At 43.9% G+C, this 17468-nt stretch overlaps 1 protein-coding gene across 1 annotated transcript in view; it reads left to right on the top strand.

The window, feature by feature from the left end:
• The first annotated feature begins 4877 nt into the window (after positions 1–4877).
• Positions 4878–17468, top strand: part of ARHGAP42 (Rho GTPase activating protein 42) — a 294764-nt gene continuing 282173 nt past the window's right edge. Inside the window, exon 1 of the mRNA XM_077805596.1 lies at positions 4878–5133. Coding sequence (XP_077661722.1) covers positions 4980–5133 — 154 coding nt within the window. The 5' untranslated portion in view covers positions 4878–4979. The remainder of the gene's footprint in view (positions 5134–17468) is intronic.

Genomic DNA, 17468 nt, shown 5'->3' on the forward strand with positions numbered 1-17468 from the left:
GTCACCGCATTGCAAAAAAGCTATATTGGAATTGGAAAAGGTTCAGAAAAGGGCAACAAAAATGATTAGGGGTATGGAATGGCTTCCACATGAGGAAAGATTAATAAGACTGAGACTTTTCAGCTTGGCAAAGAAACAACTGGGGCGGGGCGGGATATGATAGAGGTCTATAAAATCATGACTGGTGTGGACAAAGTATATAAGGAAGTGTTATTTACTACTTCTCATAACACAAGAACTAGGGGTCACCATATGAAATTAATAGGCAGCAGGTTTAAAACAACCAAAAGAAAGTATTTTTTCACACAACACACAGTCAGTCTGTGGAACTCTTTGCCAGAGGATGTTGTGAAGGCCAAGACTATAACAGGGTTAAAAAAACAAAAAACAAAACTAGATAAGTTCATGGAGGTCCATCAATGGTTATTAGCCAGAATGGGCAGGGATGGTGTTCCTAGCCTCTGTTTGCCAGAAGCTGGGAATGGGTGGCAGGGGATGGATCATTTGATGATTACCTGTTCTGTTCATTCCCTCTGGGGCATCTGGCATTGGCAACTTTTGGAAGACAGGATACTGGTCTAGATGGACCTTTGGTCTGACCCAGTATGACCGTTCTTATGTTCTACACGTGCCCATCTTTCAAGAAGAGTTGCTACTAACAGAGTCAGCTTGTTTCTCATTCTTGCTTCTCCTGGGGCTGACCATCGAGATCCTAGCTTTTTCATCAAGACTATCATAGAATCTATTGTCTCATCTGAAGAAGATTGTCTTGTCTTTTGTCTATGCGATTATCTTGTCTAATATATGAAATGGTAAAGTGTAAGTTAACTGGTTGAGTTCACTGGATGCTGAAGGCATGAATGTACCAGTAACTGAAGACTTGAGCTGAAGGATTCAGGAGCTTCTGATACTAAAGCTTTTGTGGTACAGGACAGATAAACAGAGCCGAGCTAAAGTGTGTAATAGATGTGGAAAAATTATGTCTCTTGTTTGGTTTTGTAATGAATATTTTATATGTAACACAGTGTGAGTAACAGTTTCGAAGTTGTTAGCAGAATTTGAACTCCGTTAAAGAGATTGTGAAACTACAGTGTACTGCTCATAGATAAGAGAAAATGGAACCACCCCAGTGGCCTTGTGATAATACTACAGTAATACATCTTGTTCTCCGCCCAGACCTCTTACTTCCTAGGTGTGCTGCAAAGGCACTGTGCCCCATGCTCTACTGACTTTCACCTTGTGGACTCAATTACACCTATACAAAATGAAATGCTGTGAAATGCTGCTGTTCTGACTTGCACTGGTGTTGCAGAGGTGTAAATGAGTACACAATGTACAAGGCAACAGAGAATCAGACCCATTTTGTTCAGCTGGTAGAGCTTGTGTGGAGTGCCTCATACCATTCTGGAGTGATACTCTGAGATGACTATAGTATGACATAGTGAGGCTTTGAAGCCATCTGCATCTCCTTAACCAAAAGATGTCTTCCAGGTAGATGTGAAAGAAGACTTGCCTAACAGGAGTGGCATATGAATGGGGAACTAGGTCTTGCATATAAAAAAGGTTATTTGGGGGTAGAAAAAAATGTTCCTTTAAAAAAAACATATTTCTGAGTTTTTCACTTTTCACTATGGCAACTAGATTTCTTAAAATCCCAAGATCTGGGGAAAAAATCGGGGATTGGTCCTGCTTTGAGCAAGGGGTTGGACTAGATGACTTCCTGAGGTCCCTCCCAGCCCTGATATTCTATGATTCTATGACCGCTGCCCTTCTTTTTTGCCAATAAATCATGGTAAATATACAGCTTTTTACAGAATTTTTTAAAATTGAAAGAAAAAATACAAGTATACAGAAAAGAAAAACATAACAAATTATACAAAAAAATCCCAGAGATAAATATAACTGAAGTGGTTGGGATTTTTCAAGACTATGATTTAAAATAACGTATAGGTTTCCATTCAGGTAACACTGGGAATATACACATGGGAATATATACATGTGCAAATACCTGTACCCACAGAGAACCCCATGGAAGTCTGCCACAGGACTGTGACCTTGGAAATGTTCAGGGCATTTCCTTTAAAACTGTTTTAGGATATCACAGGATAGTCTCATTCACTGACCTTGTGTAGCTCTAGGTCAGACTTTTTGAAATACAGTAACTACATTTGTTGATCCTTATCCTCCACCTCTGATGATGCTTACTGTGTTGATGGCATAATATTGGAATAATGCTCAGAAGGCAGAGTAATATCACAAGCAAGAGACTAAATTTAGATTTATTAATTTAGATTATTAATTCTCTGGCTTGTCTTTTTCATCTGTTGTATGTTTGTTTCTAACTCAGCCTTTTGTCTAATATTTATATTACTTGTGACCAATATAAATTCTAAAGTCTAAAATGCTAATTAAATTAAGTGAATATAAAAGCTTTCCATGGCATTTCCCCCCCCCCCCCCTTGCAATCAGGCTCTTTATTTTAAAAAAATCATTTCCTCCACAGTATTTATCCTGGTCTACACTGACTTCTAAAATGCATTCAGCATAGTGTCAGCTAATATGTTTGGTAGCTACCATGTTCATCATGGTACAATCTTGACTACGGTTGTCAAGAATCATGTTAGCTGACATGATGACAGAGGTCAGTTTAGAATAGTCTCCAATATAGAGCCTAGCAACACAATTCTTGAAAACCATGCACAGACATGGGGATGAATTGTAGCACAGAGAAGGCCTATGTGTGGGGAGGGTAGAAGGGGAAGATTAATAAAACAACTCCTGGGGTACTTTGCTATAGCAAATTACTCTACATTCTCCTCTGCACATACAATTGATGTGAATGACTGTGCCCCAGTGTTGGCAGGGCACTTGGTATGTGTGTGTATAAAGGGGTGGGTTTGAGGAGGAAGCAGGGTCCAGGAGACATGCAGCAGCTTCTGAGTTGCTCCCCATTCTGCAGGTGTTAATACTTCTATAGCAAAGCAGATCTTGTGGATGGCTGTGTTGTGTGGGCTGCTGGTGGCAGAAGGGGAAGAGTCTCTTGAATGCAGTTTTGGCTGGAGGCAGTCACTGATATTAATGGGCTTGTCTATGCTAAAGTAAAACTGTTTTTGTAATCAGTATATGATGCTCTGATCTGACTGGGTTACCCCAAACACTGTGGAGGTGTGTCCAGGCAGCCGCTTTTCTTTCAAAACCCAATTTGTGTGTTAACCATGTTTGTGTGTCTACAGCATGTGCCATGACAGCAGACTCAGTGCAGTTCTTCCACACAAGGGGCTTGTGCACTCCAGGGGTACTTCTCCAGTGCAAAAGTTAGCTTGAATTAGGCTAGCTTGAACTCCAGCCTACTATCTTGAGTGACAGAAACCACCCTGTGAAACAACACTTGAGCTATACAGAGTGATTGAATTAGCAGCACAGAACCACTGGATTAGCAATGTGTTGCTGTGACTTGAGCTACTGCATCACTGTAATATAGTGAGTTTCAACCTCCCTGCCCAGAGGCTGCTCTGGGGCATAGGCAAGGTAGGCAGCTGCTTAGGGAGGCAGATTTCTGAGGGCTACACATGCTGGGACCTCCCTATTTCCTTCCACTGGTGGTGGCAGGGGATAAGGATAGTGGGGCTACTTGGGATGGGATGGCCACCAGCTGGGGCTCAAAGGAGCAGAAAGTGGCCCCCAACTGAGGTGCTAGGGAAGTGCTCCTGTGTGCTCCTCACACCTCAGCCACTCCCTGCCGGCACACAAGTGAGAGCGTGGCTGAGGCACTGAGCAGCTAGGCGCTACTGTTGCTTCAGCTCCATGTTGGCACCCAGCCCACATCTCTGACTCCATGCCTGGCACTATGGGCCCTGCCCTGGACTTGCCCTGTGCTATGGACCTGACAGGAAGGGGCTCATCCAGAAAGACATAGGGGCAGAGTGGGAGCCAGGTGGGGGTTGCTAGGGGCTGGTTCAGGGATGTGGCATCCTGGGGGCCAGATGGTGTGTGGGGGCTGAGCTGGGGGAGTGAACAGCATTGTAGTGTGTGAAGGCTGGGGTGTGTTTGAGCTGAGTGGCTCCAGGGGAAGAGTGGCTGGGGGTGGGAGGGCCCCAGTCCTGGGGGTGGAGGATAAGGAGGGGGGGGCAGAGGGTGCCTGTTGCAAACTTCTAAAGGGGTAGGAAGAGGGCAGCAAACTGAAGTTTTGTCTGGGGTGGTGGATAGGCTTGAGGAGCCTCTGTCCTGGAAACCGGCCCCCTTCCCCACTGGGCCTGCTGTCTGGAGCTTAAAGCACCCTTTAACTCGAACTACAGACTTTCGTGTGTGGATGGGAGTCAAGTTAGGCGCAACGTTTGCCTCCTCCACCCCCACATGCCGCCCTGCCCCCACCGCGCCCCACTGCTCTCCCTGCTCCGGCATGGCCAGAGGGCTCTGGAAGCGCTGGGTGAGGGGCCCCGCTCCGCGCAGCAGCGCCCGCGTCCAGGGGACTCCGGGCACCGGGCTCCCTCTCCCTGCTGGGCCGGGCACACAGGCGGGGAGAGACGCAGGGCGCCCTCGCCGCGACGGGGCGGGGACTGACTGCCCGGGCGGTGCAGCCCCCGTCCCTCCTCCCCGGCGTGTGTGCATGCTGGGCGGGGAGGCGGCTTCCCCCGGCCAGGCCAGGGGCGGCTCAGATTCAAGGAGGAGACAGAGCCGAGAGCTGCCGGAAACGTCTAAGCGGCAGCCGCGCGAGCCCCGGGGAGCCCGTAATGCCCTGGAGGAAGAATGTGAGCAGCTGACAGCAACTCAGGAGCGCTGCTGTACCCGCCGCCTGCTTTGCTGCGGGGCCGGGCCAGACTCAAGGGGGCCGGCTCGTGAGAGAAGCAGACTTCCCCTGGGAGGGGAGGGGGGACGCGCTCTCCTGCAAGTTCCCCTCTACTCCCCCCAAACCCCCGCTGCTGCTCTCTGCTCAGCCTCGCCTGGCCCCCCTTGGCAGCGGGGCTGGTGCTGCTGCTGCCATGGGGCTGCCCACTCTGGAGTTCAGCGATTCCTACTTGGACAGCCCGGATTTCAGAGAGCGGCTGCAGTGTCACGAGATTGAGCTGGAGAGGACCAACAAGTTCATCAAGGAGCTGATCAAGGACGGCAGCCTGCTCATCGGGGCCTTCAGGAGTGAGTAGGGGGTTGGAAGCGGGACAGGGCATATCTGAGGCGGGGGGATTTAGGGAGAGGAGGGTGTGGGAGAAAGAGGCTTCTTTTGTTTGAATGGATGTAGGGAAAGGGCTCCCCTGCTGGCAGCCAAAACACAAAGTTTGCTAAAGTTTTTGTCCCCCACCTCCTTCAGGGAGATGGATCAAAGCGTGGGGGTGAGACCTTCAGTCTTGACTTGCATGTCTTTTTTTCTTGTCTTTTTGCATACCTGGTGTGTTTCTGAAGAGACCCCAGCGTTCAGCTGTGTGTGTTTTAGGAGCGGGTGGTAATTGTGCCTGGTCTAAGACCCAACTCATTCCTGATAAATTCAAGTGCTTTAAGAACACAGTGACACTTTAGATAACAATATGATTCCTTGATAATCAAAGCTGCATCTGTGTGCCCATGTAGTATGTATTTTCACATGTGTGCAGCAGTTAAAACATACATGGTAAGGCTGCCATGAGGGAAATCTTCCCAGCAAGTGAGGGGAATAAGTCCCACATGGATTTGTGGGGATCAAAATTCAGATAGAGAATGTCATTATAAACTCACACCTATCACACTTTCTCAGTAATTGCATTCGTCAGTAGCGAACTGGTATCCTGAAGTGGTGGTTCTAAACAGTGATGGAAAAATTATATGTTAAATGGCCAAAGCAACAAATTGAATTTCTAATGACTTTGAGTGTGAGAGAGTATTTGTAACTTTTCTGGTTTTCTTGTATATTTTTAATGGATGTTTGTTTTTTAAATATAAGCTGTATAGCTTTTTGACTTCAAAGTATCTATGCTTAAGAAGATAGTGACGGAAGGAGTAAACTAAATAGCTTAATGTTTCACTTTCCTTGAAGTTCCGGGTACTTTCATTGAATGGTGAAGGGGGCTCTTAATGTGTTCTGGGAAATGGGTTTCTTGTTTGAGTTGAGTCTGAAGAATGTAGAGCAAACATTAAAGGTTATTTCTGGTGTTACTGCTTCCATTTTGCACCTTGTTCCCCCTCTAGCCATTGTCATCCACTTCTCATCATTTAGTCAGACTGGATGATCCCTTTTGCCTGTTGATCAGATATATTTGGTCAGAGCTATTGCTTGACCAGAGGAGTTGATGACATACAGTTTCTCATGCAACATTTAACAACCAAAGGAAAAAGCAAATCTCCACCATAATGTGCTACATCTTCACATACATTTTTCTCAGAATGATTATTTAATACTTATAAAAGTGAGCGTTTGCAGTATCACTGAGCCTGGCAAGCTGTGAGCAGATGTTACAACAAGCTTCCTACACATCTGTACTAGTAAATCTCACTGTTTCTTGTGCTCTGACATTTGCCTTGTTGCTCAGAACAGGATTTGAACTTGCAAATATTATAGGTGGGCAACAGTGTTATTGACAATTTCCACTTCTCATTATAGGTATAATATAGGTAAGGTATTTGTATTTATATAAATAAACAATCGGAGGCTTTGGTGATATGTACATATAAACCTAAATACATTTGCACACATCTACTCTCGGGATTAGCTTGGGTCTAAGCACTTAGTTTTATGCAAGTACATACTGAATTAAATTTTCAGACTCTCAGATCTTTGTTTATGTAGAAAATGTGCAGGTATATATAAGAACATAAGAATAGCCATACTGGGTCAGACCAAAGGTCCATCTAGTCCAGTATCCTATCTTCCAACAGTGGCCAAATCCAGGTGCCCCAGAGAGAATGAACAGAGCACGTAATCATCAAGTGATCCATCCCCTGTCGCCCATTCCCAGCTTCTGGCTAATAGCCTTTGATGGACCTATCCTCCATGAATTTATCTAGTTCTTTTTTGAACCCTGTTAGTCTTGGCCTTCACAACATCCTCTGGCAAGGAGTTCCACAGGTTGATTGTTCGCTCTGTGAAAAAATACTTCCTTTTGTTTGTTTTAAACCTGCTGCCTATTAATTTCATTTGGTGCCCCTAGTTCTTGTGTTATGAGAAGGAGGAAATAACACTTCCTTATTGACTTTCTTCACACCAATCACGGTATTATAAACCTCTATCATATCCCCCCTTAGCCGTCTCTTTTCCAAGCCGAAAAGCCCCAATCTTATTACAGGTTTCAGAGTAGCAGCCGTGTTAGTCTGTATCCGCAAAAAGAAAAGGAGGATTTGTGGCATCTTAGAGACTAGCTAATTTGCTAGTCTCTAAGGTGCCATAAGTCCTCCTTTTCTTTTTGCCAATCTTATTAATCGCTCCTTACATGAAAGCTGTTCCATGCCCCTAATAATTTTTGTTGTCCTTTTCTGAACCTTTTTCAGTTCCAATATATCTCTTTTGAGATGGGGTGACCACATCTGCATGCAGTATGCAAGATGTGGGCATACCATGGATTTACAATATAGCCAGGAACTTTGATGCTACGGATTAGCTAAAGCTTGTTTAGTTAGTTTGATTTTAGATTTGGTCTGTGTTTAGAACAGGAGATTTCAAAGAAATCACCAGTCATAAACTTCAAATACTCGTAAACTAAGAGAGAGAAAAAGTTGTGTTTCTTCTTGCAAGCATGTAAGGTTTTTTTTCTTTTCTCTCTATATGGGTTTGACACAACTATATAGATGAAAGGTTTCAGAGTAACAGCCGTGTTAGTCTGTATTCGCAAAAAGAAAAGGAGTACTTGTGGCACCTTAGAGACTAATCAATTTATTTGAGCATGAGCTTTCGTGAGCTACAGCTCACTTCATCGGATGCATACGTCGGATGCATTTCCACGGTATGCATCCGATGAAGTGAGCTGTAGCTCACGAAAGCTTATGCTCAAATAAATTGGTTAGTCTCTAAGGTGCCACAAGTACTCCTTTTCTTTATATAGATAGCTGGCAAAACCAAACTGGCCCTGAGCCTGTACAACTTTTCTTATCAGTGGGTGCTTAGTGCTTTTCTGAGCCAGATTAATTTGTGTTCACATCTGGAATTGAACTAAATAAAATATGAGCAAGAAATTTCTTCTTAACTGGTAACCTAAAGAAGGTAGAGGTGGAGGTGAGTGTGTGTGGGTAGTGTTATTTGGATGCACTAATTTAGGTCCCAATCTTGCAAACACTTATACACCTCCACCCCGATATAACGCTGTGCTCGGGAGCCAAAAAATCTTACCGCGTTATAGATAAAACCGCATTATATTTTGAACTTGCTTTGATTCACCGGAGTTCACAGCCCTGCCCCCCCTCCCGGTGTGCTGCTTTACCGTGTTATATCTGAATTCGTGTTATATCGGGTCGCGTTATATCGGGATAGAGGTGTATGTGTTAAACTTCAGACATGTGAGTAATCCCATTGAGTTCAGTGCTTGCAGGATTGATACCTTAATCTCAACCACTTTCCCATTCTCTGGGCAAAAAAACCCAGTTCTATGATGATTAAAATGATTTGTTCTACAAGTCTTATTTAGCTTAAGAGCCTTACGGAAGAATTTCCTTCGTTTGACATCACTCATTTTATTGTACATACGCTATTCTGAAGTGCTCGTTGCTGTAGTACTGCTGAGTCCTCCAAAGCTGAGATCTTTTATTTTCTAGAAAGAACTACCACTCTCCTCCCAGCTCTGTTCAAACAGCTTTCTGTTAGCGGCCAGATACAGAGATTTGACTCCAGGAGAGTAATGCCAGGGTACTTTATAACAAGATGACTTTGGAAGTGTCTGTGTTTATCACTGACTATGGGGAAAAATGAAAAATTTGTTTTCGTACCCACGGGTGGATTTTGGTATAAAGGAGGACTGCAAAAACACCATCACTTCTCTGGCAAGTAACAGCAGTTTACAAGAACTAAAGTTCTCATGGAGAAGCAATATTTGTTAGAGGTCTTTTGGCTTGTGTATATGCTTTACCTATTCTGTTTTAGCTTTTAAAATCAATGCAGTGTTATAGCAAGGCTGTTTTGTTTGAGTTGAAAAATCTAATCAAACACCTGAGTAAATAATTAATGTAATGACGGACTCTTGCGTTTCAGTCTTCAAGCCTTAACAGTCTGTTATGCAATCTTGGAAAACTACTGTTTTCATTTACTCTGTCCCACGTTTCTTTGATGAACTAGTATTAATATTCTCTGATATATAGATGCCCTCTCAGAAATTGCTTACAAGTAGAGCTTTATGAAACTCAGAAACTTTGGATTTCAGGAGTTTCAGTGAGTGTTGATGTACCTCTTTTGCGTTTTGTTTAAAACTTTTAAAAGGAATTTGATTGCATATGGGTCTTCATGTTGTCTTGCTGTTGTTTAAGGGGGTCCTTTCTGGGAAGGGAAAAACTGAGCACCTGATGCACGGCCGACTGAAGTCTATGAGAATCTTTCCATAGACTTCAAAGGGTTTTGGAGTAGGTCCTTCCATAATAAATATGTAGGAGAAACAGTGAAACTGGCTCTACTTAAATTGAAAAGATGGAGAGAAATATTTCTTTTTCTAACTTTACAGTTATCTAAATCCTAGGTGTTACTTGTAACGCTAGAGTAGATATACAATTTTCAGATGGAAATAAAAGTTGATAAGTCCTTTCCCATGGTTAAAGTGGCGTGTAATGAAAACTTGTCAGGATAAATTGTAAAAACATAATTTTAAAACTCTCTGGCAGCATGCCCTGTATGTTGGTAAAGGTGGGATGAATGAGTTTAGTATTTAATGCAGGGGTGGGCAAACTATGGCCTGGGGCTGCATCCAGCCCTTCAGACATTTTAATCTGGCCCCCACTCCGGTGCTCCAGTCGGAGAGTGGGGTCGGGGGCTTGCCCTGCTCAGTGTGTACCGTTGCTCTGCATGGCTCCCGGAAACACTGGCATGTCCCCACTCCGACTCCTACATATAGGGGCAGCCAAGGGGTCGGCACGCTGCCCCTGCCCCTAGCACCGCCCCCACAACTTCCGTTGGTCAGGAACCACGGCCAATGGGAGATGCAGGGGCGGTGCCTGCAGACGGGGCAGCGGCAGAGCTGCCTGGCGGCGCCTTTGCATAGGAGCTGGAAGGGGGACATGCTGCTGTTTCTGGGAGGTGCATGAGGTAAGCACCACCCGGAGCCTGAACCCCTGCCCCCTTCTCTGATCCCCTTCCTGCCCTCCAAACTCCTTGGTCCCAGCCTGGAGCACCCTCCTGCTTCCCAAACCCTAATCCCCAGCCCCACCCCAGAGCCCACACCCCTAGACAGAGCCCTCCGCCCCCACACCCCTACCTCCTGCCCCAGCTCGGAGCCCCCTCTCGCACACTGAACTCCTCATTTCTGGACCCACCACAGAGCCTGCACCCCATCCTCCATCCCAACCTCCAATTTTGTGAGCATTCATGGCCCGCCATACAATTTCCATACCCAGATGTGGCCTTCGGGCCAAAAAGTTTGCCCACCCCTGATTTAATGGATGTTTTGTCTAATCATGGAGTATTCTGAAGCTGACTCAAGTTCATATATTTCTTATTACGACCACCAACACTGCTGTGTTCTCTGTCATTCCTAAAAGTGCTGATTTTCAAAGTAATGCATAGGTCCCTAATACTATAGTATATGACATGCCGGCTGAGTTCCGTGAGGTCATTCTAGACAATCTGCTAGAGTGGTATTACCTGGATTGATGTCAGATCATTAGCAATTTCCCCAGCTCACTTGCCATATTCCATATTGCCTACAGGTAAGCTAGGCTTTTTGAGGCTATCCTCAAGTAGCCTATAGTTTCTGGTGAGCTCAGCTCAGTTTGGTGGTGGCTTGCATACTAGAACATTGCATTTTTTTAGCCCTCAAGCTGATTTCAGCCTGTCTTACAGTCTGTATTTGTGGCTTCAGTATAATGGGATACTTCACTTTGTCATTATCATAGCGTTATCATAACCTAGTGATGCAGCTCATTTTGTTCCCTTTTTAAGGGTTCACTTTATCTATATGCACATAATGACCATTTCTATTGTCAAGAGAATAGACTCCCTGGAAAGGTACCTTTCCAAACATTTAACTTTGGTATATTGACAATAAAGATAAAGTAGGCTCATGCACTGTTCTGTGTTCTTTGATAGAGGGTTACTTTACCCTTGACTTTCCTCTAACTTGTGAATTGAAGTAACATTCATTTATCTTGTAATTTTAGTGTGGAAAAACCACTCTGTTTCTGGTCCAACTGAACTTGTTGATAAATACCATAGCCAGATACAAGTTCATAAACTATTTAATCTGATATGTTCCCGAGGCAACAGTTCAGCAAAGCCTTTAAAATCATGCTTAACCTTTAAGTGCTTTCCTTAAGTTAAGTGTTTTTCTAAATAAAGGTGGACCACTGAACTGGGTCTTAAATCTTTCTTTCTCATTAATTATGTCTTGTTTTCCCCCTCCATAGAACATTAGGGTTGGAAGAGACCTCAGGAGGTCATCTAGTCCAACCCCCTGCTCAAAGCAGGACCAACAGCAACTAAATCATCCCAGCTAGAGCTTTGTCAAGCAGAGCCTTAAAAGCCTCTAAGAATGGAGAACCTATCATCAAGTGATCCATCCCCTGTCGCCCATTCCCAGCTTCTGGCAAACAGAGGCTAGGGACACCATCCCTGCCCATCCTGGCTAATAGTCATTGATGGACCTATCCTCCATGAATTTATCTAGTGCTTTTTTGAACCCTGTTAGTCTTGGCCTTCACAACATCCTAGTGCTTTTTTGAACCCTGTTAGTCTTGGCCTTCACAACATCCTCTGGCAAGGAGTTCCACAGGTTAATTGTTCATTGTGTGAAAAAATACTTAATTTTTTTTTTGTTTTAAACCTGCTGCCTATTAATTTCATTTGGTGGCTCCTAGTTCTTGTGTTATGAGAAGGAGGAAATAACACTTCCTTATTGACTTTCTCCACACCAGTCATGATTTTATAAACCTCTATCATATCCCCACCTTAGTCATCTCTTTTCGAAGCTGAGAAGTCCCAGTCTTATTAATCTCTCCTCATACAGAAGTCGTTCCATACCCCTAATAGTTTTTGTTGCCCTTTTCTGAACCTTTTCCAATTCCAGTATATCTTTTTTGAGATAGGGCAACCACATCTGCATGCAGTATTCAAGATGTGGGTGTACCATGGATTTATATAGCTGCAATATGATATTTTCTGTTTTATTATCTATCCCTTTCTTAATGATTCCCAACATTCTGTTTGCTTTTTGGACAGCCGCTGCACATTGAGTGGATGTTTTCAGAGAACAATCCACAAAGACTCCAAGATCTCTTTCTTGAGATTCTACCACCACCCTAGGTAACTTCATCATCCTTCTAGTGAAATAGCTTTTCCTAATATCCAACCTAGACCTCCCCCACTGCAACTTGAGACCATTGCGCCTTGTTCTGTCATCTTCCACCACTGAGAACAGCCTAGCGCCATCCTCTTTGGAACCCCCCTTCAGGTAGTTGAGGGCTGCTATCAAATCCCCTCTCACTCGTCTCTTCTGCAGACTGAATAAGCCCAGTTCCCTCAGCTTCTCCTCGTAAGTCATGTGCCCCAGCCCCCTAATCATTTTCGTTGTCCTCCGCTAGACTCTCTCCAATTTGTCCACATCCTTTCTGTAGCGGGGAGGCACCAAACTGGATGCAACACCAGTGATGAATAGAGGGGAATAATCACTTCCCTCGATCTGCTGGCAGTGCTCCTACTAATGCATCCCAATATGCTGTTAGCCTTCTTGGCAACAAGGGCACGCCGTTGACTCATATCCAGCTTCTCGTCCATGGTAATTCCCAGGTCTTTTTATGCAGAACTGCCGCTTAGCCTGTTGGTCTCCAGCCTGTAGCAGTGCATGGGATTCTTCCATCCTAAGTGCAGGACTCTGCATTTGTCTTTTTTGAACCTCGTCAGATTTATTTTTAGCCCAATCCTCCAATTTTTCTAGGTTACTCTGTACCCTATCCCTACCCTCCAGCATATCTACCTCTCCCCCAAGCTTAGTGTCATCTGCGAATTTGTTGAGGGTGCAATCCATCCAATCGTCCAGATCATTAATGAAGATGTTGAACAAAACTGGCCCCAGGACCGACTCCTGGGGCACTCTGCTTGATACCGGCTGCCAACTAGACATCGAGCCGTTGATCACTACCCATTGAGCCTGACGATCTAGCCAGCTTTCTATCCACCTTGTAGTCCATTCATCCAATCCATACTTTTTTTTTTACTTGCTGGCAAGAATACTGTGGGAGACCATATGAAAAGCTTCTCTTTGTTCGCAGCATACTTCTTAATTTCTTTCCTTAATTATTGATTGTATGGTGAAATAAATAAGGAACTCACACACAATATTTCTCTACACAGCTCTTTTCAGTAAGTTGGTCAATATACTGTCTACTCAATTCTTAATACAGTAAAGCATTTCAAGAGATAAATTGCATGGAAGGTGCAATATAAGATTAAGTTGTTTAATGTTAATGTCTGTTACTGGCCTACTGTTATGGCAAGTTGATAAAAATTGAATTAAAAATACACACAACTAATACACGTACAGCACAAGTAATTGAATGGCTTCTTGCGCGGTAAACTCTTCCGTTCCCACACCTTTCTCTAGTGGCCGCTCCACCTGTCTCATGCCTTGATTAACCTAGCTGCAAGTTCATGCAGACAGAGTGTTAGGGCTACATTCGACTTGTTTTGAGTGTGTGTAGATTTCCAGCTGACTTGAATGAAGTTTCACCTGCTTAAACAATGTCTGAATTTGTTCCTGTAGTACAGTATAAATAGGGCCCTACCAAAGTCACAGTCCATTTTGCTCAATTTCATGGTCATAGGATTTTAAAAATTGTAAATTTCATGTTTTCAGCTATTTAAATCTGAAACTTCACAGTGTTGTAATTGTAGGGATGCTGACCCAAAAAGGAGTTGTGAGGGGGAGGGTTGCAAGGTGACTGTAGCGGCGTGGGTTGCGGTACGGCTACTCTAACTTCTGCTCAGTGGCATCAGATCCGCCTTCAGAGCTGGGCAGCTGGAGAGCGGCGGCTGCTGGCCGGGAGCCCAGCCTTGAAGGCGGAGCTGCCACCAGCAGCAGCGTAGAAATAAGGATGGCCTGGTATGGTATTGGCACCCTTACTTCTGTGCTGCTGCCTGCCCAGCTGGGCCCTCGGTAAGCAGCCGCTACTCTCCGTCTGCCCAGCTCTGAAGGCAGCAGCTCAGAAGTAAGGGTGGCAATACTGCGACCCCACCTAAAATAACGTTATGACCTCCCCAATCCCTTTTGGGTCAGGACCCCCAATTTGAGAAATGCTGGTCTACCCTGTGAAATCTGTGTAGTGTAGGATAAAAGCACACAAAAAACCAGATTTCACGGTCTGTGAAACTGTCCTGTCTTCCTATTAGAAGAATTAGTAGTCTTAATAAACAATCAGCCTTGAAAAAGCCATCAGTACTGTAATCTTCCTGACTTCGCCTTAAAAAGAAACTGGCCCATAAATGGAAATGCCAGCTCCTTCAGATGCATATTGTTTTTTTGTTTGACTGGAATTTTATATAGCTTACACCCACAAAGTCTCTGCCTCGAAACCCTTGTACAGTCCATGCCAAACAGCTAGCTATTTCCTTGTTGTACAAACTAATAATTAACCCCGGTGACGAACCCAGCTTTGCGTGTGAAAAGCTCATTGGGATTTCCAGGCTGAACAAAAGTTAAGCAAAAATATTACAAAATTGGAATTGACAATGTGGTCACTATATTCCCCTGGGAAACTTTTTTTGTAAAAGATTTATATTTTTCTACAGTTTTCCCATGTATAATGATATGTATACTGTGCCAGGAAATGTTTAAATATGTCTTCTAGATTCCAACTATAGCAGCAGTAAATGACGTCAGTAAATTACACTTACTGGCTTTTGGTAGCAGTCAGTCTTTTATTTTTACAATTTTAGTTCTTTTTAAGCAAATATTTCGTCGACTTGCACCTAATATTCTGTGGTAGAGTTATTACAGTGGTGATACACCAGATCTTTGCTGCGACTCATTTTAGTTTTGTTGTTGAAAGAGTCACATATGATTTCTGTTTGAGAGGAGATTTGAAAATAATATATATGGAAGTGTATACACAGCTTTCCTTAGGGAGTCTTATTTCATTAATTTATTTATAATGCAAAATTATGACTTGCTGTCTGCTAGTATAGCTATGAAAAAGCAGGGTCCAGAACATATGGCAACACACTCAGTTTCTGTGCTGGATTGATTTAAATCACAGTGATTTAAATAACTGATTTTAATTATGTTTTAAATCAGCAAGCAGAAAACCTTGATTTAAATAATTGATTTTTAATCTGGTTTTGCATTTACACTTTTTAGTTATTTTTTTCCAAAGAAAAGTTGATACCCATTGCTTGGTACCATTAAAACATGCTGATTTGCAACTAAATACAGCCTTTACACTAAATCTGGTGGTTTTTTGTTTGGTGCTATTGAGGAGGAGACACTATTTAAGCAGTTATACAGCTTAATTTATATTTGTTCAGATTCTTATTTTTTTACACCTTTTATTGTGTTAAAATATGGTGAATGATATGCTTTTTATTTACTAGATGATGATTAATTTTTTACTTGGGCTTTGCTCTGTATCGTTGAAAATTTAATTAAAAGTGCATAAAATATTTTATTTTTTATTAAACTATCTAAAGCAGGGATCTGCAACCTTTGGCACGCAGCCCATCAGGGAAAGCCGCTGGCGGGCTGGGACGGTTTGTTTACCTGCAATGTCCGCAGGTTTGGCAATCGTAGCTCCCACCAGCTGCAGGTTGCCATTCCAGGCCAATGGGGGCTGCGGGAAGCTGCGCAGGCCGAGGGATGTGCTGACAAGTCTGTAGTTCCCTGGATTCTCCTTCTTCCTTTTTTTAAAGATGAGCACTATGTTTGCCTTTTTCCAATCATCTGGGACCTCCCCTGATCTCTACGAGTTTTCAAAGATAATGGCCAGTGGCTCTGCAATCACATTAGCCAATTCCTTTAGCATCGTCAGATGCATTGCGTCCAGCCCCATGGATGTGTGTATATCCAGCTTTTCTAAATAGACCTTAACTTGTTCTTTCACCACTGGGGGCTGCTCACCTCTTCCCCATACTGTGCTGCCCAGTGCAGCAGTCTGGGAGCTGACCTTGTCTGTGAAGACCGAGGCAAACAAAGCACTGAGTACTTCAGCTTTTTCCACATCATCAGTCAATAGGTTGCTTCCCCCATTCAGTAAGGGTCCCACACTTTCCCTGACCACCTTCTTGTTGCTAACATACTTGTAGAAACCTTTCTTTTTACCCTTCACATCCCTTGCTAACTGCAACTCCAGTTGTGCTTTGGCCTTCCTGATTACACCCCTACATGCTCGAGCAATATTTTTATACTTCTCCCTAGTCATCTGTCCAAGTTTCCACTTCTTGTAAGCTTCCATTTTGTGTTTAAGCTCACCAAAGATTTCTCTGTTAAGCCAAGCTGGTCGCCTGCTATATTTGCTATTCTTTCTGCATATCGGGATGGGTCACCTGGTGCAGGACTTCATCTTGGGATGTCAGTATTTTTCCACTGACTGGCCTGGGAACCAAGCTTTGAAACAAAGGGTTTCCGCCATATGCAAAAGCTATATAAGGCAGGGGAGTGACGTCATCGTGATTCTTCAGTGACTCCGCACCAAGAAGACTCCTGGAAACACCTGAGGAACAAAGACTGAACTGGGGGAAGTGCTGGACCCAGGCTAAAAGGATTTTTAGCCTGTGAATGGAACATCTGGGGATTCCAAGCTGTAAGTAAGTGCAGCTTGTCCCTTAAGAATCTGCAGCCTGCTTATATCATCTCTTTGTGTGAGAATCTGCTATTCATATCCAATTTATTTAGAATATTAAGCTTAGTTTGTGTTTTTGTTTATTTGCTAGGTAATCTGCTTTGAGCTGTTTGCTATCTTTTATATTTAATAAATTTGTTTTTGCTTTATCTAAAACCGTTGTGTGGGAATCATAACTCGGGGGAGAAAGCTGTTGCATATTCCTCTCCACATTGAGGGAGGGGGCGAATTTTATGAGCTTACACTCTACAGTTCCCTGTGCAATGCAAGACAGTATCATTTTGGGTTTATACTCCTGAGGGGGTGCATGTCTTAGGAACTGGGAGGTGCCGTAGCTGAAGCTTTCTCTGGTTAAAGAGCCTGCCTGCATGTACTGCATCTAGGTATGCCTCTACCTGTATGTATGCTGGTGCAGGCTGAAGCCTGGAGGGCTTGGCAATACAGTGTAAGAGAGAATCCAGGCTGGTGGGTCGGGGGGCTTTGCAGTACCCCAGTTCCAGGTGGCCTCCATCACAATCCCCGATTATGCCCCTGCACTGCGGTCCCAC

The sequence above is a fragment of the Eretmochelys imbricata genome, chromosome 1 (genome assembly GCF_965152235.1).
Source record: "Eretmochelys imbricata isolate rEreImb1 chromosome 1, rEreImb1.hap1, whole genome shotgun sequence".
Lineage (NCBI taxonomy): Eukaryota > Metazoa > Chordata > Testudines > Cheloniidae > Eretmochelys > Eretmochelys imbricata.